Source organism: Carcharhinus amblyrhynchos, unplaced genomic scaffold (genome assembly GCF_965287045.1).
Source record: "Carcharhinus amblyrhynchos unplaced genomic scaffold, sCarAmb.v2.hapA scaffold_458, whole genome shotgun sequence".
NCBI classification, from domain to species: Eukaryota; Metazoa; Chordata; class Chondrichthyes; order Carcharhiniformes; family Carcharhinidae; genus Carcharhinus; species Carcharhinus amblyrhynchos.
The window spans coordinates 42633-66857 of record NW_027650198.1 but is presented as its reverse complement, the minus strand read 5'-3'; the positions used below and the strand labels follow the sequence as shown (position 1 = coordinate 66857).

At 50.2% G+C, this 24225-nt stretch overlaps 1 protein-coding gene across 1 annotated transcript in view; it reads right to left on the bottom strand.

The window, feature by feature from the left end:
• kcnh2b (potassium voltage-gated channel, subfamily H (eag-related), member 2b) overlaps window positions 1-23945 on the bottom strand; it is a 91568-nt gene extending 67623 nt beyond the window's left edge. The window contains exons 1-3 of the mRNA XM_080183884.1: window positions 23801-23945; window positions 13197-13586; window positions 10410-10630 (exon numbers count right to left, since the gene is read on the bottom strand). Coding sequence (XP_080040010.1) covers window positions 10410-10630; window positions 13197-13586; window positions 23801-23900 — 711 coding nt within the window. The 5' untranslated portion in view covers window positions 23901-23945. The remainder of the gene's footprint in view (window positions 1-10409; window positions 10631-13196; window positions 13587-23800) is intronic.
• Window positions 23946-24225: the final 280 nt, after the last annotated feature.

Below are 24225 nucleotides of genomic sequence, written 5' to 3'. Positions count from 1 at the left end.
AACTACCCCCCCTTAATTTAAAGCCGTGCCCCCTCGTGCTAGCTTTCTCCATCCGAGGAAAAAGGCTATCACTATCCACCCTATCTAAACCTCTAATCATCTTATATGTTTCATATGTTTCAATAAGGTCCCTCTTATTCTTATGAGTGGCAACCTTCAGAGATCTGTGGATATGAACCCCAAGATCTCTCTGTTCCTCCACATTCCTCAGAACCCTGCCGTTGGCCCTATAATCCGCATTCAAGTTTTTCCTACCAAAATGAATCACCTCACACTTATCAGGGTTAAACTCCATCTGCCACTTTTCGGCCCAGCTCTGCATCCTATCAATGTCTCTTTGCAGCCTGCAAGAGCCCTCCACCTCACCCACTACTCCACCAATCTTGGTGTCATCAGCAAATTTACTGACCCACCCTTCAGCCCCCTCTTCCAAGTCATTGATAAAAATCACAAATAGCAGAGGACCCAGCACTGATCCCTGTGGTACACCGCTGGTAACTGGCCTCCAGTCTGAAAATTTTCCTGGTTCCGATTTCCTCCCACAGTCTGACAGACGTGCTGGTTAGGGTACATTGGCCATGCTAAATTGTCCATTAGTGTCAGGGGGACTAGCGGGGTAAATGCATGGGAATAGGGCCTGGGTGGGATTGTGGTCAGTGCAGATTTGATGGGCTGAATGGCCTCCGTCTGTAGGGATTCTATGATGTCAGCCTACTTGTGGCATTAATAAATAAACTTTAAAAAACTTTAAACCACACATCCACAAACACAGACCCACACAGCTGCTTCAGGGTGTCGTGGCACAATGATATTGTTACTGAATCAGTTTAAGTTGATGTTTAAGTTTATTTATTAGTGTCACAAGTAGGCTTACATTAACACTGCAATGAAGTTACTGTCAAGATTCCCGAGTCCCCACACTCTGGCGCCTGTTTGGGTTACACTGAGGGAGAATTTAGCACAACCAATGCACCCTAACCAGCACATCATTGGACTGTGGGAGGAAACCGGAGCACCCAGGGGAAACCCACACAGACACGGGGAGAATGTGCAGACTCCACACAGACAGTGACCCAAGTCGGGAATTGAATCCAGGTCCCTGGCGCTGTGAGGCAGCAGTGCTAACCCACTGTGCCACCGTGCCATAGTCCAGAGAGCTGGGATAATGCTGTGGGGACCCGGGATCGAATACACCCATTGCAAATGGTGAAACCATTGTCGATTGACAGGAAAACCCACCTGGTTCACTCATGTCCTTTAGGGAAGGAAATCTGCTGTCCTTACCCGGTCTGGCCTACATGTTACTCCAGAGCCACAGAAATGTGGCTGATTTTCGGCTACTTTCTAAGGGGAACTCAGGGCGGACAGTAAGTGCTGGCCAGCCAGCGACACTCGTGTCCCACAAATAAATAAATAAACGATGGATCAACCAATAAAGGGAATGAAGAAAAGGGGGGTTGAAAACTTATAGCATCATAGAACCAGCACAAAGGAAACCCTTCGGCCCATCGAATCCACACCCACACATTACAAACACCTGAACTCCCACCTAACCCCGTCTGCCAGCACTTGGCCCATAGCCCGGAATGTTCCGATGTGCCAGGTGCCGATCCAGGTATTTTTTAAGGGATGTGAGGCATCCCACCTCCACCACCCGCCCCCCAGGCAGCGCATTCCAGACCCTCACCACCCTCTGGGTAAAAAGCTTATCCTCACATCCCCCTAAATCTCCTGTCCCTCACCTTTAACCTCTGTCCCCTCGTGACTGACCCTCTAACTAAGGGGAACAGTTTAGAACATAGAACATTACAGCGCAGAACAGGCCCTTCGGCCCACGATGTTGCGCTGACCAGTTAAAAAGCAATGACCCACTAATCTAAACCAATCCCTTTTCGTCCATAAACCTATCCACGGATCTCTTAAACGCCCCCAAACTAGGCGCATTTACAACTGCAGCAGGCAGGGCATTCCAATCCCTCACCACCCTCTGGGTAAAGAACCTACCCCTGACATCCGTCCTATAACTACCACCCCTTAATTTAAAGCTATGCCCCCTCCTCATCCACTCTGTCCACCTTGCTGATGTGATTCCGTGTCTCAGTTCCGTGTCTGTCTGTCTGAGGGTGAACAAAGTGGGAAACCCCTCGGGGCTGTGTGATGATTGGGGGAGACAGGCCTGGCACTGGGGTGCAGATTGTACCCTCAGGGTGAGGAAGCAGTGACAACCCCAGGCTGTGAGATATCGGAGTGCCTCCCCCTCGCTCCTGAAACCTACCTCGTGGGCCACAAGGCTGGAGATCCTGACTCCGCGCCTGAGTCTCGTACTCCGACTCTCCAAACCTCCCTGTGATCCATCGAGATAGTGCGTGTCCCGAATACTCACTGACATCATCTTCCACCTCCCAACTCTCGTCTCATTGATCCTCTGGGATCACAAGATCACCACAAGATCCACTTGCCAGGAACCCGAATCAGAACCAATCACCCAATAGCCTTCTGTGTGAAAACTGAACTGCTCACTCGATCCCTGCTCGATCCCAACTCAATCTCTGAGAGATTCAACTTGATCCCTGCTCGATCCCAACTCAATCTCTGAGAGATTCAACTCGATCCCTGCTCGATCCCAACTCAATCTCTGAGAGATTCAACTCAATCCCTGCTCGATCCCAACTCAATCTCTGAGAGATTCAACTTGATCCCTGCTCGATCCCAATTCGATCTCTGAGAGATTCAACTTGATCTCTGTTCGATCCCAACTCGATCTCTGAGAAATTCGACTCAATCCCAGCATGATCTCTTGAGAGATTCAACTCGATCCCTGCTCGATCCCAGCCGGATCTCCAGGAGCTTTGACTCAATCCCCTATTCAGTGTCTCGGGGGAGTCACTCGATTCCCGTTGATTCACTCTGAGCTGTACATTGATCCCTGCTCAATCTCTCGGGGATTCACTCCATCCCCGTTTAGTCTCCTGGAATTCCTGTTCGATCCCAATGGGTCACTCTGATTCCACTCTCAGTCCTGGGGGTGTAAGTTGCGGTGTAGGGTGGACCTGTCTGTGGAGATGTTTGGAGCGGAGATTCCACACGGCAATGCTGCCTGTTGCCGATGGTTCCGGCTGATTCTGCTGAGCTCCAGCTGCTGTCCAGCTCCCAGACATTGGGAAATAGGGAATCAGTTTAACTCCCTGCCGGAGACAGCAAGTCCACAGCTCTGGAGAAAACCAGAGGAACAAACAGCTGGAGCGTTAACAGCGTGAAGGAGAGATCAGAACCAGGTCTCATTAACCCCTCCAGTGCTGGCTGTCTCCAGTCCCAGTAACCCTGGAGATCACAGACAGACCTGATTCCATCACAGCAACAGCTTGCATTTATATAGAACATAGAACATAGAACACTACAGCACAAACAGGCCCTTCGGCCCACGAGTTGCACCGATCACATCAACACCTACCAATCTATAGACCTATCTATAACCCCCAATCCCATTAAACCCCATATACTCATCCAGAAGTCTTTTAAAAGACCCCAGCGAGTTCGCCTCCACCACCACTGACGGCAGCCGATTCCATTCACTCACCACCCTCTGAGTGAAAAACTTACCCCTAACATCACTTCTGAACCTCCCTCCCCGCACCTTAAATCTGTGTCCTCTCGTAGCGACCATTTCAACCCGGGGAAATAGCCTCTGAGAATCCACCCTATCTATTCCTCTCAACATTTTATAAACCTCTATCAGGTCGCCTCTCAACCTTCGTCTCTCCAGGGAAAAGAGTCCCAGCTCCCTCAACCTATCTTCATAAGGCATGCCTCCCAGTCCAAGCAACATCCTTGTAAATCTCCTCTGCACCCTCCTCTGTATGATGAAGGGTCTCCTGATTCAAAACATTGGCTCTATTCTCTCCCCACAGGGGCTGTCAGACCCGCTGAGATTTTCCAGCATTTTCTGTTTTTGTTTCAGATTCCAGCATCCACAGGATTTTGCTTTTATCTTTGTATTTTTATAACTTTTTTAAAAGACTCAAACATCACCAAACCCTTCACAAAATCCTCAATGGGCGAAATTTTACCAGCACACCCGCCCAAGCTTCCTACAAATCCACCCGATACCCGCGGAGAACATCCGAGCCTCACCGGCCCTGGAATCGGAGCGGGAATAGAAACATAGAACAGTACAGCACAGTACAGGCCCTTCAGCCCTCAATGTTGTGCCGAGCTATGTCCAAACCCAAGAGCAAGCTATCCCACTCCCTATCATTCTGGAGTGCTCCATGTGCCTATCCAATAACTGCTTGAAAGTTCCTAAAGTGTCCGACTCCACTATCACAGCAGGCAGTGTATTCCACACCCCAACCACTCTCTGAGTGAAGAATCTACCTCAGACATCCCTCCTATATCTCCCACCATCAACCTTATAGTTATGCCCCCTAGTAACAGCTACATCCACCCAAGGAAATAGTCTCTGAACGTCCACTCTGTCTATCTCCCTCATCATCTTATAAACCTCTATTAAGTCGCCTCTCATCCTCCTCCACTCTAAAGAGAAAAGCCCCAACTCCCTCAACCTTTCCTCATAAGACCTACCCTCCAAACCAGGCAGCATCCTGGTAAATCTCCTCTGCACTCTCACTAATGCTTCCACATCCTTCTTATAGTAGTGCCCCAGGGGTCGGTGCTGGGGCCTCAGCTATTTACCATTTATATAGATGATCTGGAGGAGGGAACCGAGTGTAGGGTGTCGAAATTTGCTAATGACACCAAGATTGGGGGAACGGCAAATTGTGCGGAGGGTGTGGAGAGTCTGCAGAAGAATCTAGATAGGCTGGGCGAATGGGCCAGGAAATGGCAAATGGAATTTAATGTTGGCAAGTGTGAGGTGGTCCACTTTGGTAGGAATAATGGTAGGAAGGACTATTACTTACGGGGCGAAAAACTGCAGCAGGCGACGGTGCAGAGGGACCTCAGGGTCCTTGTGCATGAGTCGCAAAAACCCAGCTTGCAGGTGCAGCAGGTGGTCAGGAAGGCGAATGGGATGCTGGCCTTCATAGCGAGGGGGATTGAATATAAAAGTAGGGAGGTCTTGCTGCGGCTGTATAGGGCATTGGTGAGGCCGCAGCTGGAGTACTGTGTGCAGTTTTGGGCGCCGCACCTGCGCAAAGATATTTTGGCCTTGGAGGGAGTGCAGAGGAGGTTTACTAGGCTGATACCGGAGTTGAGGGGGTTGAACTATGAGGAGAGGCTGAATAAACTGGGCTTGTACTCGTTAGAGTTTAGAAGAATGAGGGGAGATCTCATTGAGACGTATAAGATGATGAATGGGATGGATAGGATAGAGGTGGAGAGACTCTTCCCGCTCAAAAAAGACAGTAGGACTAGGGGGCACAGCCTCAAGATAAAAGGGGGGCGGTTTAGAACGGAGTTGAGGAGGAACTTCTTCACTCAAAGGGTGGTGAATCTCTGGAATTCTCTGCCCGTTGAAGTGGTGGAGGCTGCCTCGCTAAATATTTTTGAGACGCGGGTTGATAGGTTTTTGATAGGCAAGGGGATTAAGGGTTATGGGGAGAGGGCGGGAAAGTGGAACTGAGCCACGACAGATCAGCCATGATCTTATTGAATGGCGGGGCAGGCTCGAAGGGCTAGATGGCCGACTCCTGCTCCTATTTCTTATGCTCTTATGTTCTTATGAGGTGACCAGAACGGCACACAATATTCCAGATGTGGTCTCACCAAGGTCCTGTATAGTTGCAGCATAACCCCACGGCTCTTAAACTCAAACCCCCTGTTAATAAACACTAACACACTATAAGCCTTTGTAACAGCTCTATCCACTCCTTCACATCATGCTGGGAAATCTCCAGACACTGTGTCACAGAAGGAGATATTAGAGCAGCAAATCTCAGTCAAGCTTTTCAGAAATGAGAGTGAGAGGAGAAAGGACAGTGATTCAAAACAGAAATACTCAAGAGGCTGGAGTGAGAGGAACCCAGAGATAGGGAGGCTGGGAGAGGCTGGAGGAAGTTACAGAGATAGGAAGGAGGTGTAGGGGGCTGGAGGAGGTTACAGAGATAGGGAGAGGGTGTAGGGGGCTGGAGGAGGTTACAGAGATAGGGAGAGGGTGTAGGGGGCTGGAGGAGGTTACAGAGATAGGGAGAGGGTGTAGGGGGCTGGAGGAGGTTACAGAGATAGGGAGAGGGTGTAGGGGGCTGGAGGAGGTTACAGAGATAGGGAGAGGGTGTAGGGGGCTGGAGGAGGTTACAGAGATAGGGAGAGGGTGTAGGGGGCTGGAGGAGGTTACAGAGATAGGGAAAGGGTGTAGGGGGCTGGAGGAGGTTACAGAGATAGGGAGAGGGTGTAGGGGCTGGAGGGGGTTACAGACATAGGGAGGGGTGTAGGGGCTGGAGGAGGTTACAGAGATAGGGAGGGGGTGTAGGGGCTGGAGGGGGTTACAGAGATAGGGAGGGGTGTAGGGGACTGGAGGGGGTTACAGAGATGGGGAGGGGTGTTGGGGGGAGGGGGTTACAGAGATAGGGAGGGGTGTAGGGGCTGGAGGGGGTTACAGAGATAGGGAGGGGTGTAGGGGCTGGAAGAGGTTACAGAGATAGGGAGGGGTGTTGGGGGCTGGAGGAGGTTACAGAGATACGGAGGGGGTGTAGTGACTGGAGGAGGTTACAGAGATAGGGAGGGAGTGTAGTGACTGGAGGAGGTTACAGAGATAGGGAGGGAGTGTAGGGGGCTGAAAGAGGTTACAGAGATAGGGAGGGGTGTAGGGACTGGAGGAGGTTACAGAGATAGGGAGGGGTGTAGGGACTGGAGGAGGTTACAGAGATAGGGAGGGGTGTAGTGACTGGAGGAGGTTACAGAGATAGGGAGGGAGTGTAGGGGGCTGGAGGAGGTTACAGAGATAGGGCGGGGGTGTAGGGGGCTGGGAGAGGTTACAGAGATAGGGAGGGGGTGTAGGGACTGGAGGAGGTTACAGAGATAGGGAGGGGTGTAGGGGCTGGAGGAGGTTACAGAGATAGGGAGGGGGTGTAGGGGGCTGGAGGAGGTTACAGAGATAGGGAGGGGTGTAGGGGCTGGAGGAGGTTACAGAGATAGGGAGGGGGTGTAGGGGGCTGGAGGGGGTTACAGAGATAGGGAGGGGGTGTAGGGGCTGGAGGAGGTTACAGAGATAGGGAGAGGGTGTAGGGGCTGGAGGAGGTTACAGAGATAGGGAGGGGTGTAGGGGCTGGAGGAGGTTACAGAGATAGGGAGGGGGTGTAGGGGGCTGGAGGGGGTTACAGAGATAGGGAGGGGGTGTTGAGGTGATATTACTTCTATGTCACCGTCTCCCCAGATTTAGTTGGTTGGTTTGTGGGTGGCGATGTCACTTGTGATGTTCCCTGGGATCTTTCCTGGGTTAGTAAATGGTGCTGCAGGAGTGAGAGACTGAGAGCTGTCACTTGGGGAGCCTGATATCTCTCTGGTGTTCCACACTGATTACCCCATGGTAAACAGCTGGAATATCCCCGTATCATTGTGGTAAATCTACACTGCACTACCAAAGGACAATATATTCTTCCAAAGCGCTGATTTCCAGAACTGCTCTCCAGGTGTAATCTAACCAGTGCTTATCGAACTACCTCTTATATTCTAGTCCTTGAGATAGTAAACCAGCATTTCATTAGTCCTTTTAATCATTTTCTGTACCTGTTTGTAATATTTTGATAATCTCTGCACCTGGAAATCCGAGTCTCTTTGGACCCATTCTTTCCCATTCTTCAGCATGTAGAAAATCCCCCTTTTTTTTCTTTTTGGGTCCAAAGTGAATGACCTCACATTTCTCCCCATTCAGAGCCACTCAGTAAGCTTTCCCACTGGGTTGGGAGGCTGGAGTATCAGCTCCTTTCCATCCCCAGCTGAACCCAACACCATGAACAGTGACGGTCCCACCACAGAGGCAGTCGGGACCCACTAACCCTGCGCGCAGCCCCTCGAGTCTCTGCTCATTACCCCAGCTCGCCAATCCCACAGCATTCATTCACGGGACTGAGAGTTTAGCAACAACAGTCCAGAGATGTGCGGGTTAGGTTAATTGGCCATGCTAAAATTTCCCCTTAGTGTCCTGAGATGTGTAGGTTAGAGGGATTAGTGGGTAAAATGTGCAGGGATATGGGGATAGGGACTGGGTGGGATTGTGGTCAGTGGGCCGAATGGTCTCTTTCTGCACTGTAGGGTTCTATGATTCTATGAATCTGTCTGCAGTGAGAAACCTTATAATACTTTCATTAAAATAATATCCACAAACATTCCAATAAACCCTGGGGGCCACCAGACATAACACTGTGGGGAGAACAGCACAGGAGCGGGGGGGGGGGGGGGGGGGGGGGGGGTGAGGGGGTGAAGAGAGGTTTGAAAGTTTAAAGTTTATTTATTAGTCACAAGTAAGGCTTACATTAACACTGCAATGAAGTTGCTGTGAAATTCCTCTCGTCGCCACACTCCAGCGCCTGTTGGGGTCCATGCACCCGAACCCGCACATCTTTCAGACTGTGGGAGGAAACTGGAGCACCCGGAGGAAACCCACGCAGACATGGGGAGAACATGCAGACTCCACACAGACAGTGACCCAAAGTCGGAATCAAACTCAGGTCCCTGGCGCTGTGAGGTGGTAGCGCTAACCACTGTGCTACTGTACTGCCCACAGGTTGAAGTGAAGGGAGGATGAGGGGGAGGGGGAAGGGAGGGGAGGGGAGAGGGGAGGGTGAGGTTGAGGAGGAGGGAAAGGAAAGGGGGAGGTTGAGGGAGACGGTATGGGGGAGGAGGGTAAGTGGAGGGGGATTGGAAGGGTAAGGGGGGACTGGGAGGGTGAGAGGAGGGGGGATTGGGGGGGAGGATGTGGGGGGGGAGGGGAGGGGAAGGGCAGGGGGAGGGTGAGGGTGAGGGGGGGAGGGTTAGGGTTAGGGGATGGGTGGTTAGTTTCTTTGCGGTCACTGGGGCTGTTGGTTATGTTCAGGGTCCCGATGTTTAAATGGCCAGAGGTTAGAGGTCACACTGACCCCAGAAGCGGAGCTGGAAATGCTTTCACCCAGTTTAAGTCTGGAGAAGATTTCTGTTCTCTCTCAAACTGAAGCTTCAGTTAATCTCCAGCCTCTCTGGATTCAGGTCCCACACTCGGTAATCCTGGATTTACTACCCATTAATCACTCACACACACAGCCAGCTGCTTCTCATAGACTCATCGAGGTTTACAGCATGGAAACAGGCCCTCCGCCCAAATTCTCCACATCACCCATTTTTTTAAAACCCCTAAGCTAGTCCCAATTGCCCACATTTGGCCCATATCCCTCTGTACCCATCTTACCCATGTAACTGTCTAAACGCTTTTTAAAAGACAAAATTGTACCCGCCTCTACTACTGCCTCTGGCAGCTCGTTCCAGACACTCACCACCCTCTGTGAAAAAATTGGCCCTCTGGACCCTTTTGTATCTCTCCCTCTCACCTTTAACCTCTGCCCTCTAGTTTTAGACTCCCCTACCTTTGGGAAAAGATATTGACTATCTGGCTGATCTGTGCCCCTCATTATTTTATAGACCTCTACAAGATCACCCCTCAGCCTCCTACACTCCAGAGAAAAAAGTCCCAGTCTATCCAGCCTCTCCTTATAACTCAATCCATCAAGTCCCAGTAGCATCCTAGTAAATCTTTTCTGCACTCTTTCTAGTTTAATAATATCCTTTCTATAATAGGGTGACCAGAACTGTACACAGTATTCCAAGTGTGGCCTTACCAATGTCTTGTACAACTTCAACAAGACGTCCCAACTCCTGTATTCAATGTTCTGACCGATGAAACCAAATAAACCAAATGCCTTCTTCACCACTCTGTCCCCATCGGTCCCTCAATGCCCAGCTCTGCCTCGATCCCAATCCTCACAGTGCTGTAACGGAGAAACTTCCAGGATTTTGTATCTATAACAAACCAGCAGCTCAGGAGGACAGCTCACCACCACCTTCCCGAGGGATAATTAGGGATGGGCAATAAATGCTGTCTGGCCAGCGACACCCACGTTCTGAATATGAATTAAATTCCTGACCCCTGTATACAATCCCTGTCGATAACTGTTCAAAACACAGATACCGCGAACCATCACAGCATAAAACAAAATCCCCATCCCCGTGCTTCACCAGTGACCTCTCACACTCAGCACCTGACCTTTAACCTCACACTCAGCACCCGACCTTTAACCTCACACTCAGCACCTGACCTTTAACCTCACACTCAGCACCTGACCTTTAACCTCACACTCAGCACCCGACCTTTAACCTCACACTCAGCACCTGACCTTTAACCTCACACACAGCACCTGACCTTTAACCTCACACTCAGCACCTGACCTTTAACCTCACACGCAGCACCTGACCTTTAACCTCACCTGTGTAACCTTTTCAGTGACGTTGTGCGTTCTCTCCTTTACTTTTGTTGGTGCAATGATCTCCTTGTCTCCTGGCGATGACAGGATGAGATTTTCACCTTTAAAATCCACAAAGTTGAGTGTGATTTGTGGGATTTTGCCAATCGCTCGGTACTTCACCAGGTCAGAGTCTGACGTGGAGTTCACCAGGTTTGGGGTGATTTTCACATTGTTCACATCTCCTGTAACCAATTTACATCAGAAAATTACAACAAGAATTTCAGTAACCAGTGAAACAGGGAGCTTACAGACCTGGGAATCAACAGCGGGTGTCAGGCAATTGGAATCCAGAATAAATCGACTCAGCACTTTGAGAAATCTCAGTTGATCAGAGAGCAGCGTGGATTTATAAAGAGTCGATCGTATCTAACAAACCACAACTTTCTCAGGCAGTAATAACATGCTGGGCAGGCAAATATCGGTGGATGTCGTTTATAAGCACCTTGTTATATATTTAAATGGCTACATGATTGCTTTAAGAGATGATCAATTGATTTGATGGCAATGTCTTGTGAAGGGGAGGTTGTGTCTCATGAACATGATCAAGTTTTTCAAGGAAGTGATGAAGATGATTGATGAGGGTAGGGCAGTGGATGTTGTCTACATGGATTTCAGTAAGGCCTTTGACGAGGTCCCTCATGGCAGACTGGTGCAGAAGGTGAAGTCGCAGTGGGATCAGAGGTGAGCTGGCAAGGTGGATACAAAACTGGCTCGGTCAAAGAAGACAGAGGGTAGCAGTGGAAGGGTGTGTTTCTGAATGGAGGGCTGTGACAAGTGGCATTCCTCAGGGATCAGTGCTGGGACCTTTGCTGTTTGCAATATATATAAATGATTTGGAGGAAAATGTAACTGGTTTGATTAGTAAGTTTGTGGATGACACAAAGGTTGGTGGATTTGTGGATAGCGATGAGGACCATCAGAGGATACAGCAGGATATAGATCAGTTGGAGACTTGGGCAGAGAGATGGCAGGTGGAGTTTAATCCGGATAACTGTGAGGTAAAGCATTTTGGAATGTCTAATAAAGATAGGAAATATACAGTAAATGGCAGAACCCTTAAAGGTATTGACAGGCAAAGGGATCTTTGACCTTAGAAAAGATTTACTCTCAGAGCTTTTGCTGGTACAGAATATAAATTGAAAGTAAAACAGCAGTCTGTACAACACCCTAATGACAACAAAGAACAAAGAAAATTACAGCACAGGAACAGGCCCTTTGGTCCTCCAAGCCTGCACCAACCGTGCTGTCTCACTGAACTAAAACTCCCTATCCTTCTGGGGACCATATCCCTCTTTTCCCATCCTATTCATGGATTTGTCCTGTTATTTTTACACTTTGCCAAAATCTGCCTACTTATCTGTTCCTTGATCTCCCGCTGGCAGTTGGGTGGCCGATAGTAAACCTGCAACATTGTGACTACAGCTTTCCTATTCCTGAGCTCTATCCTTATTGCCTCACTGTATGAACCCTCCGAGGTGTCCTCCTGGAGTAAAGCTGTGATATTCTCCTTAACCAGTAGTGCACCTCCCCCCCACCCCTTTTACATCCCCCTCTTTCCTATCAGAACAAAGAACAGCCACAGGAACAGGCTCTCCAGCCCTACAAATTGTACCAATCATGATGTCTGAACTAAACTAAATAAAAACCTTCTGTCCTCACTCAATCCATATCCCTCTATTCCCTCTCTATTCATGAACCCATCCAGATGTTTCTTAAATGTTGTTAATGTTCCTGCTTCCACCCCCTCCTCTGGCAGCGCGTTCCAGGCACCCACCCCTCTCTGTGTGAAAAACTCCCCCCGCACATCCCCCTTAAACTTCCCCCTCTCACCTTGAACCTGTGCCCCCCCGTGTAATTGACACTTACCCTGGATAAAAGCCTCTGACTATCCACCCTGTCTGTGCCTCTCATCATTTTGCTGGCCTCTATCAGGTCTCTCCTCAGCCTCTGTCTTTCCAGTGAAAACAATCCTAGTTTATTCAGCCTCTCCTCATAGCCAACACCCTCGAGACCAGGGGACATCCTGGTGAACCTTCTTTGCACTCTCTCCAAAGCTTCCACATCCTTCTGGTAGTGGGTGACCAGAACTGCACGCAAAATCCCAAATGCAGCCGAACCAAGGTTTTATACAGCTGCTACATGATTTCCCAGCTCCTGTACTCAATGCCCTGACCAATGAAGGTGAGCATGCCGTATGCCTTCTTAATCACCTTGGCCACCTGTGTTGTCACTTTTAGGGAGCTGTGGACCTGCACGCTCAGATCCCTCTGTATGTTAATGTTCCTCAGGGTTCTGTCATTTACAGTATAATTCACACCTAAACCTGATCCTCCAAAATGCATCACCTCACATTTGTCCGGATTAAACTCCATCTGTCATTTCGTTTGAATGCAGGGTTATCCATTTTGGTAGCAATAATTGGAAGACAGATTATTAATTGAATTATTAATCATTAATTTAAATGAGAGACAGCCCCCCCACCCCCTCTCCCATCCCCGACATCGCATACCTGCCCCCCCACGCCCCATCCCCATCACCTACGTCCCTGGACCCCTGGCAGTCACCTGTACCCCCCACCCCCATCCCCTACATCTCAGCCCTGCCCCCTACACCCCTCGACCTCTGGCAGATGCCCCCCATCTCCCCCACACTCCCTGGCAGCCCCCCTATCCCCGTCCCACCCCACTCGCCCTCGCCCCCTCCCCCTCCTCTGCCTCCCAATCACATCAATCTGCCCGGAAACAGCACCTGTGCTGGAGTGTTTGGTCCGGAACGTTCTGTCACAACCTTCCCTCGCAGCCTCGATGTCATCGAGTGAGGAAACGCGGCGGAAGCTGTAGAAACTATCCTTGGACGGTGTCAGGCTCTGAGTTAGACTGGAGGTGGATGCGGAGAGCTCAGGGAGCAGGTGGTCTTTGTAGTGTTTGAGTGAGGAGTGGTCCAGAGGGCCCTCAATCTCCTCACTATCCAGAGGCAGCAGCTCCTCCGTCTGACTCGGCTCCTCGATGGCCACAGACTCGGTACTTGGCCTCGATAGGGTCAACACTCCAACCTCCGCCTCCTCCTGGGGCAAGGGCAACTTGGCCAGGCTTAATGCTCGGATGTTCGGTAGCTTCAACTTAAAACTTCTCCTCTGGCCTGTAACCAACACACAACAAACTCACTCTTGGCATCTGTTCAATGTGGGCATTGCCGGCCAGTCCAGAATTTATTACCCACCCCTATCTGCCTTCAGAAAGGTGGTGCTGAACTGCCTCCTTGAACCACTGCATTAGATGTGTGGGCAACACAGTGACACAGTGGGTTAGCACTGCTGTCTCACAGTGCCAGGGATCCGGGTTCGATTCCCGGGGGCACGGTGACACAGTGGGTTAGCACTGCTGTCTCACAGAGCCAGGGATCCGGGTTCGATTCCCGGGGGCACGGTGACACAGTGGGTTAGCACTGCTGTCTCACAGTGCCAGGGACTCGGGTTCGATTCCCGGGGGCACGGTGACACAGTGGGTTAACACTGCTGTCTCACAGTGCCAGGGACCCGGGTTCGATTCCCGGGGGGGCACGGTGACACAGAGGGTTAACACTGCTGTCTCACAGCGCCAGGGACCCGGGTTCGATTCCCGGGGACACGGTGACACAGTGGGTTAACACTGCTGTCTCACAGCGCCAGGGACCCGGGTTCGATTCCCAGCAGCACGGTGACACAGTGGGTTAACACTGCTGTCTCACAGCGCCAGGGACCCGGGTTCGATTCCCGGGGGCACGGTGACACAGTGGGTTAACACTGCTGTCTCACAGCGCCAGGGACCCGGGTTCGATTCCCGGGGGCACGGTGACACAGTGGGTTAACACTGCTGTCTCACAGCGCCAGGGACCCGGGTTCGATTCCCGGGGGCACGGTGACACAGTGGGTTAACACTGCTGTCTCACAGAGCCAGGGACCCGGGTTCGATTCCCGGGGACACGGTGACACAGTGGGTTAGCACTGCTGTCTCACAGTGCCAGGGACTCGGGTTCGATTCCCGGGGGCACGGTGACACAGTGGGTTAACACTGCTGTCTCACAGAGCCAGGGACCCGGGTTCGATTCCCGGGGACACGGTGACACAGTGGGTTAGCACTGCTGTCTCACAGTGCCAGGGACTCGGGTTCGATTCCCGGGGGCACGGTGACACAGTGGGTTAACACTGCTGTCTCACAGCGCCAGGGACCCGGGTTCGATTCCCGGTGGCACAGTGGGTTGGCACTGCTGTCTCACAGCGCCAGGGACCCAGGTTCGATTCCCGGGGGCACGGTGACACAGTGGGTTAGCGCTGCTGTCCCACAGCGCCAGGGACCCGGGTTCGATTCCCGGGGGGCACGGTGACACAGTGGGTTAACACTGCTGTCTCACAGCGCCAGGGACCCGGGTTCGATTCCCGGGGGCACGGTGACACAGTGGGTTAGCGCTGCTGTCTCACAGCGCCAGGGACCCGGGTTCGATTCCCGGGGGCACGGTGACACAGTGGGTTAGCACTGCTGTCTCACAGTGCCAGGGACCCGGGTTCGATTCCCAGGGGGCACGGTGACACAGTGGGTTAGCACTGCTGTCTCACAGCGCCAGGGACCCGGGTTCGATTCCCGGGGAGCACGGTGACACAGTGGGTTAGCACTGCTGTCTCACAGCGCCAGGGACCCGGGTTCGATTCCCTGGGGGCACGGTGACACAGTGGGTTAGCGCTGCTGTCTCACAGCGCCAGGGACCCGGGTTCGATTCCCCGGCAGCACGGTGACACAGTGGGTTAGCACTGCTGTCTCACAGCGCCAGGGACCTGGGTTCGATTCCCGGGGGCACAGTGACACAGTGGGTTAGCGCTGCTGTCTCACAGCGCCAGGGACCCGGGTTCGATTCCCGGGGACACGGTGACACAGTGGGTTAGCACTGCTGTCTCACAGCGCCAGGGACCCGGGTTCGATTCCCGGGGGGCACGGTGACACAGTGGGTTAGCACTGCTGCCTCACAGCGCCAGGGACCCGGGTTCGATTCCCGGGGGGGGCACGGTGACACAGTGGGTTAGCACTGCTGTCTCACAGCGCCAGGGACCCGGGTTCGATTCCCGGGGACACGGTGACACAGTGGGTTAGCACTGCTGTCTCACAGCGCCAGGGACCCGGGTTCGATTCCCGGGGGCACGGTGACGCAGTGGGTTAGCGCTGCTGCCTCACAGTGCCAGGGACCCGGGTTCGATTCCCGGGGGGGGACACGGTGACACAGTGGGTTAGCACTGCTGTCTCACAGCGCCAGGGACCCGGGTTCGATTCCCGGGGACACGGTGACACAGTGGGTTAGCACTGCTGTCTCACAGCGCCAGGGACCCGGGTTCGATTCCCGGGGGCACGGTGACGCAGTGGGTTAGCGCTGCTGCCTCACAGTGCCAGGGACCCGGGTTCGATTCCCGGGGGGGGACACGGTGACACAGTGGGTTAGCACTGCTGTCTCACAGCGCCAGGGACCCGGGTTCGATTCCCGGGGGGGGACACGGTGACACAGTGGGTTAGCACTGCTGTCTCACAGCGCCAGGGATCTGGGTTCAATTCCTGTCTCAGGTCACTGACTGTGTGGAGTCTGCATGTTCTCCCCATGTCTGCGTGGGTTTCCTCTGAATGTTCCAGTTTCCTCCCGCAGTGCGAAAGACGTGCAGGTTAAAACATAGAACATTACAGCACTGTACAGGCCCTTCGGCCCTCAATGTTGTGCCGAGCTATGTCCAATCCCAAGATCAGTCTATCCCACTCCCTATCATTCTGGAGTGCTCCATGTGCCTTTCCAATAACCGGTTGAAAGTTCCTAAAGTGTCCGACTCCACTATCACAGCAGGCAGTGCATTCCACACCCCAACCACTCTCTGAGTGAAGAATCTACCTCGGACATCCCTCCTATATCTCCCACCATGAACCTTTATAGTTATGTCCCCCTTGTAACAGCTACATCCACCCCGAGGAAATAGTCTCTGAACATCCACTCTATCAATCCCTCTCATCATCTTATAAACCTCTATTAAGTCGCCTCTCATCCTCCTCCGCTCTAAAGAGAAAAGCCCCAGCTCCCTCAACCTTTCCTCATAAGACCTACCCTCCAAACCAGGCAGCATCCTGGTAAATCTCCTCTGCACTCTCTCCAATGCTTCCACATCCTTCTTATAGTGAGGTGACCAGAACTGAACACAATATTCCAAATGTGGTCTCACCAAGGTCCGGTATAGTTGCAGCATAACCCCACAGCTCTTAAACTCAAACCCCCTGTTAATAAACGCTAACACACTATAACTATGATGTTGTGGCCATTACGGAGACACGGTTAGAACTGGGACAGGAATGGTTATTGGCAGTTCCGGGGTATAGATGTTTCAGTGAGAATAGGGAAAGTGGTAAAAGAGGGGGAGGAGTAGCATTGTTAATCAAGGATAGTTTAACGGCTGCTGAAAGGCATTTCGAGGGCGATCTGTCTACTGAGGTAATATGGGCTGAAGTTAGAAATAGGAAAGGATCGGTCACATTGTTAGGAGTTTTCTACAAGCCCCCAAATAGTAATAGAGATGTGGAGGAGGAAATGACAAAGCAGATTATGGATAGGTGTGGAGGTCACAGGGTAGTTATCATGGGTGACTTTAACTTTCCAAATATTGATTGGAACCTTTATATGTCAAATAGTTCGGATGGGGCACTTTTTGTACAGTGTGTGCAGGAGGGTTTCCTGACACAATATGTGGATAAGCCGACAAGCGGTGGGGCCACATTGGACTTGGTACTGGGTAATGAACCGGGCCAAGTGTTAGATTTGTTTGTGGGGGAGCACTTTGGAGATAGTGATCACAATTCAGTGTCTTTCATTATTATAATGGAGAGGGATAGGGTCACACGGCAGGGCAAGGTTTATAATTGGAGCAGGGGTAATTATGATGTGATTAGGCAAGAATTAGGGAGCATAAGATGGGAACAGAAACTCAGGTTTGAGCACAAACGAAAAGTGGAGCTTGTTCAAGGAACAAATACTGCGTGTCCTTGATAGGTATGTCCCTGTCAGGCAGGAGGGAAATGGCCGAGTGAGGGAACCATGGTTCACAAAGGAGGTTGAATGTCTTGTTGAGAGGGAAAATGGAAGTGTATGTAAGGATGAGAAAACAAGGTTCAGTTGGGTCACTTCAGGGTTACAAGGTAGCTAGGAATGAGTTAAAGAAAGGGCTTAGGAGAGCCAGGAGGGGGCATGAGAAGCCCTTGGTGGGTCGGATAAAAGAAAACCCCAAGGCTTTTTACTCTTGTTTGCCCGTACACACCGTGCTAAATTCTCCCTCAACGTCCCAACATGTGTCATCTCATCCTTATAAATTCCAGTGAATTCAGGTCCAGTCAACCCAATCTCTCTGTGAACGACAATCCTGCCATCCCAGGAATCAGTCTGGTGAACCTTTGCTGCTCTCTCTCTCTATGGCAGGTAAGGAGACTCAAACTGTACAAACTACTCCAGGTGTGGTCCCTCCAAGACCCTGTACAGCTACAGTCATGATGTGGGGATGCCAGTGTTGGACTGGGGTAAACCCAGTAAGAAGTCTCACAACACCAGGTTAAAGTCCAACAGGTTTATTTGGTAGCAAAAGCCACTAGCTTTCAGAGCACTGTCCCTTCATCAGGTGAGTGGGAATTCTGTTCACAAACAGGGTATATAAAGACACAAACTCAATTTACAAAATAATGGTTTGAATGAGTCTTTACAGGAAATCAAGTCTTAAAGGTACAGACAACGTGAGTGGAGAGAGGGTTAAGCACAGGTTAAAGAGATGTGTATTGTCTCCAGACAGTACAGTTAGTGAGATTTTGCAAACCCAGGCAAGTCACGGGGGTTACAGATAGTGCAACATGAATCCAAGATCCCTGTTGAGACCGTCCTCATGTGTGCGGAACTTGGCTATCAGTCTCTGTTCAGCGACTCTGCGCTGTCGTGTGTCGTGAAGGCCGCCTTGGAGAATGCTTACCCGAAGGTCAGAGGCTGAATGCCCGTGACCACTGAAGTGTTCACCAACAGGAAGGGAACAGTTTTGCCTGGTGATTGTCGAGCGATGTTCATTCATCCGTTGTCGTAGCGTCTGCATGGTCTCCCCAATGTACCATGCTTCGGGACATCCTTTCCTGCAACGTATCAGGTAGACAATGTTGGCCGAGTTGCAAGAGTATTTACCGTGTACCTGGTGGATGGTATTCTCACGTGTGATGATGGTATCCATGTCGATGATCCAGCATGTCTTGAAGAGGTTGCTGTGGCAGGGTTGTGTGGTATTGTGGTCACTGTTCTCCTGAAGACTGGGTAGTTTGCTGCGAACAATGGTCTGTTTGAGGTTGTGTGGTTGTCTGAAGGCAAGAAGTGGGGGTGTGGGGATGGCCTTGGTGAGATGTTCATCTTCATCAATGATATGTTGAAGACTCTGGAGGAGATGTCGTAGCTTCTCTGCTCCGGGGAAGTACTGGATGACGAAGGGTACTCTGTCCATCGTGTCCCGTGTTTGTCTTCTGAGGAGATCGGTGCGGTTTTTCACTGTGGCGCGTCGGAACTGTCGATCTATGAGTCGAGCGCCATATCCTGTTCTTATGAGGGCATCTTTCAGGGTCTGGAGGTGTCTGTCACGATCCTCCTCATCTGAGCAGATCCTGTGTATACGGAGGGCTTGTCCATAGGGAATGGCTTCTTTAACATGTTTAGGGTGGAAACTGGAGAAGTGGAGCATTGTGAGATTGTCTGTGGGCTTGTGGTACAGTGAGGCGCTGAGCCCATGGATAACCTCACGATGCCCCACTTCTCCAGCTTCCACCCTAAACATGTCCATGTCACACTATCTGTAACCCCCACGACTTGCCTGGCTTTGTAAAATCTCTCTAACTGTCCTGTCTGGAGACAATACACTTCTCTTTAACCTATATTTAACGCTCTGTCCGCTCACATTGTCTGTACCTTTAAGACTTGATTACCTGTAAAGACTCGCATTCCAACCATTATTTTGTAAATTGAGTTTGTGTCTTTATATACCCTGTTTGTGAACAGAACTCCCACTCCCCTGATGAAGGGGCAGCGCTCCAAAAGCTAGTGGCTTGTGCTACCAAATAAACCTGCTGGACTTTAACCCGCTGCAGTGAGACATCTCTGCTCCTGTACTCAAGTCTTCTTGCAAGGAAGGCCAATTTACCATTTGCTTCCCTCACTTCTTGCTGTACCTGTGCGCTTGCTCCCAGTGGCTGGTGTACTCAGACACCCAGATCCCTCTGTACATTAACATTTCCCAACCTATCACCATTTCAATAGCATTCTGCAACTATGTTTCCCCATCTGAAGTGGAGAACTCCACATTTACCCATGTTACACTGCATCTGCCATGTATTTACCCACTCACTCACTCTGGAACTTAATATCCTCCTCCCGGCTTTCATTTCCACCAAGCTTCATGTTGTCAACAAGTTTGGAAATATTACATTTGGTTCCTCTTCCAAATCACTGAGGTTTATTGTGAATAACGGGGGCCCAAACTCTGATCCTGCAGGGCCTAAATAATCACTGCCAGCCACTTTGAAGAACACCCATTTATTCCTACTCTCTTTCCTGTCTGTTAAACAATTGTTAATCCATGTCAATATATCACCCTCAGTTCCACGGGCTCCAATTTTTCATCCTAACCTCTTATGTGAGACTTTATGAAAAGCATTCTGAAATTCCAAATATATCAGACCCACTGGTTCACCCTTATCTGTTCAACTTGTTAGACTCTCAGGAAACTCTGGTAAGTTTGTCAAATATGATTTCTCTTTCATAAATCCATGTTCATTTTCATACATAGAATCACACACAGAAGAAGTGGCCTTTCTGCCTTTTGACTCCACATCCACACATTAGAAACACCTGAACTCCCACCTAACCCCATCTGCCAGCCCTTGGCCCATAGCCCGGAATGTTCTGATGTGCCAGGTGCTGGTCCAGGTATTTTTTAAATACCCCTCCCAGGCAGCGCATTCCAGACCCTCACCACCCTCTGGGTGAAAAGCTTCTCACTCACATCCCCCTAAACCTCCTGTCCCTCACCTTGAACCTCTGTCCCCTTGTGACTGACCCTTCAACTAAGGGGAACAGCTGCTCCTTATCCACTCTATGCATCTAAAAGTTAAAGCACATGGGATTGCAGGTAATGCCTTGAGATGGATAGAAAGCTGGTTAGATAGGAAGCAAAGAGTTGGCATAAATGGGTCTTTTTCTGATGGGCAGTGGGGTTCCACAGGGATCATAGGAACCCTACAACGCAGAAGGACGCCATTCAATCCATCGAGTCTGCACCAACCACAATCCCACCCAGATCCTATCTCTGTAACCCCACATATTTACCCTGCTAATCCCCTGACGCTAAGCGGCAATTTAGCATGGCCAATGGACTTAACCTACACCTGTCGGGTGTTGGGGAGAGTTACAGAATAAAGAGATCTAGGGGGACAGGTTCATAGCTCCTTGAAAGTGGAGTCACAGGTGGACAGAGTGGTGAAGAAGGCATTCGGCATGCTTGGTTTCATTGGTCAGAATATTGAATACAGGAGTTGGGACGTCTTGTTGAAGTTGTACAAGACATTGGTAAGGCCACACTTGGAATACTGTGTACAGTTCTGGTCACCCTATTATAGAAAGGATATTATTAAACTAGGAAGAGTGCAGAAAAGATTTACTAGGATGCTACTGGGACTTGATGGATTAAGTTATGAGGAGAGGCTGGATAGACTGGGACTTTTTTCTCTGGAGCGTAGGAGGCTGAGGGGTGATCTTATAGAGGTCTATAAAATAATGAGGGGCACAGATCAGCTAGATAGTCAATATCTTTTCCCAAAGGTAGGGAAGTCTAAAACTAGAGGGCAGAGATTTAAGGTGAGAGGGGGGAGATACAAAAGTGTCCAGAGGGGCAATTTTTTTCATACAGAGGGTGGTGAGTGTCTGGAACGAGCTGCCAGAGGTAGTAGTAGAGGCGGGTACAATTTTGTCTTTTAAAAAGCATTTAGACAGTTACACGGGTACGATGGGCATAGAGGGATATGGGCAAAATGTGGGCAATTGGGATTAGCTTCAGGGTTTAAAAAAAGGGGCAGCATGTACAGGTTGGGCCGAAGGGCCTGTTTCCATGCTGTAAACCTCGATGACTCTACCTTCGACTGTGGGAGGAAACTGGAGCACGTGGAGGAAACCCACATAGATAAGGGGAGAATGTGCAAACTCCACACAACTAGTGACCCAAGGCCAGAATTAAACCTGGGTGCTTAGTGCTTTGACACAGCAGTGCTAACCACTGTGCCACCATGCTGCTTCTGTGCTGGGACCCCAACTGTTCACATTATATATTCATGATTTAGAAGAGAGGACTAAATGTATTATCTCCAGATTTGCAGATGATACAAAGTTGGGTGGGAGGGTGAGCTGTGAGGAGGATGCAGAGATACTTCAGTGTGATTTGGACAGGCTGAGTGTGTGGGTATCTGCATGGCGGATGCAGTATAATGTGGATAAATGTGAGGTTATCCACTTTGGTAGCAATAATAGGAAGAGAGATTATTACTGGAATGGGTGTAAATTGATAGAGGTGGATACTCAGAGTCCTTAGAGTCCTTTCAGTCACTGAAAGTAAGCGTGCAGGTACAGCAGGCTGTAAAGAAAGCAAATGGTACATTGGCCTTCATAGGATTTGAGTTTAGGGATAGGGATGTTTTGCTGCAATTGTACAGGGTGTTGGTGAGGCCACACCTGGAGTATTGTGTGCAGTTTTGATCTCCTTATCTGAGGAAGGATGTCCTTGCTGTAGAGGGAGCACAGCGAAGGTTTACCAGGCTGATTCCTGGGATGGCAGGTCTGTCATATTCGGTTACGATTACATTCCATGGAGTTTAGAAGAGTGAGAGGGGATCTGATAGAAACTTATAAAATTCTAACAGGGTTAGACAGGGTCGATTCAGAAAGAATGCCCCCAGTGGTGGGGGAATCCAGAACTGCAGATCATAGTTTGAGGATAAGGGGAAAACCTTTTAGAACTGAAGTGAGGAGAAATTTCTTCACCCAGAGGGTGGTGAATGTGTGGAATTCACTCCCACAGAAAGGAGTTGAGGCCAAAACATTGTGTAATTTCAAGAAGAAATTAGATATCGCTCTTGGGGCTAAAGGGATTGAGGGATATGGGGGGGAAGGGTGTATCAGGACATTGAATTCGATAATCAGCCATGGTCAAAATGAATAATGGAGCAGGCTCGAAGGGCTGAATGGCCTCGTCCTGCTTCTAGTTTGTGAGTCTCTAAGTCCCTGATAATATTGTACATCTCAATCAGGTCACTCCTCCGGCTTTGTCGAATTCCACTGACCTTTCCTTCATGCCCTGTTATCACATCCTTCATAACAGACTCCAGGATATTCCCTATTCCTGATGTTTACACTAACCAGTCTGCAATTCCCCGTTTCCCCTCTCTCTCCTGTTTTAAATACCAGTGTTAGATTTTTCCATCCCCCAATCTGCCGGGACTTTCCCAGAATCTACAGAATTTTGTAAGATAACAACATCACATCCACTATTTCCACGGCCTCCTCCTTCAGTATCCCGGGATGTAGATTATCATATCCCGGGAATTATCAGCTTTCAGTCTGATTAATATCCGCAACAATGATGTTTTTGAGTAATAGCGATTTCCTTCTACCCCTCCTCCTCACTGGGCCCTGGGTTCCCTCACATTTACAGGAAACAGTTTCTGTTTTCCTCTGTGAACTAATTTAGTTGGTCAGTATTGGACAATGAATTCTGCCCGGACAGAATTGTCCAGATCCCGGGAATCAGTCAAAGATTCCATCGGAGGGGCAGAGGGCGTGGGCAGTGATTGGATAGTGAGTGACCACTGGAGATGCCTGGTCTGGCAGGGTCAGAGAGGGGTCAGGAGGACCGAGCATAGAACATAGAACATTACAGCACAGTACAGGCCCTTCGGCCCTCAATGTTGTGCCGAGCTATGTTCAATCCCAAGATCAGTCTATCCCACTCCCTATCATTCTGGTGTGCTCCATGTGCCTATCCAATAAACGCTTGAAAGTTCCTAAAGTGTCCGACTCCACTATCACAGCAGGCAGTGTATTCCACACCCCAACCACTCTCTGAGTGAAGAATCTACCTCGGACATCCCCCCTATATCTCCCACCATGAACCTTATAGTTATTATCAGCACCAGCTGGAAGGGTCAGAGGTCAGGAGAAGCTGGACATGGTCAGATGTACTTCAGTAAAAGGAAAAGTTGAAAGGCCAAAGGTCAGCAGGAGCACAGCTCAGGTCATACCTGGAGCTAGCCACGAGGAAGGTAGTTTCTCATTCCAGTCGGGGTCAAGGGACTCCAGTAAAGCTTTCTCCAACATCACCTCAAAATTCAGGATGAACATGATCACAGATCCATTCTCACATCGAACTGGAACAACATTCACCAGACACAGAAAACAGGACCCTGCAGAGATAAAACAGGCTCCAAATCACAAACATTATTCACCACAGAGAGGATAGAGAGAGCTTTACTCTGTATCTAACCCCGTGCTGTACCTGTCCTGGGAGTGTTTGATGGGGGGACAGTGTAGAGGGAGCTTTACTCTGTATCTAACCCCGTGCTGTACCTGTCCTGGGAGTGTTTGATGGGGGGACAGTGTAGAGGGAACTTTACTCTGTATCTAATCCCGTGCTGTACCTGTCCTGGGAGTGTTTGATGGGGGGACA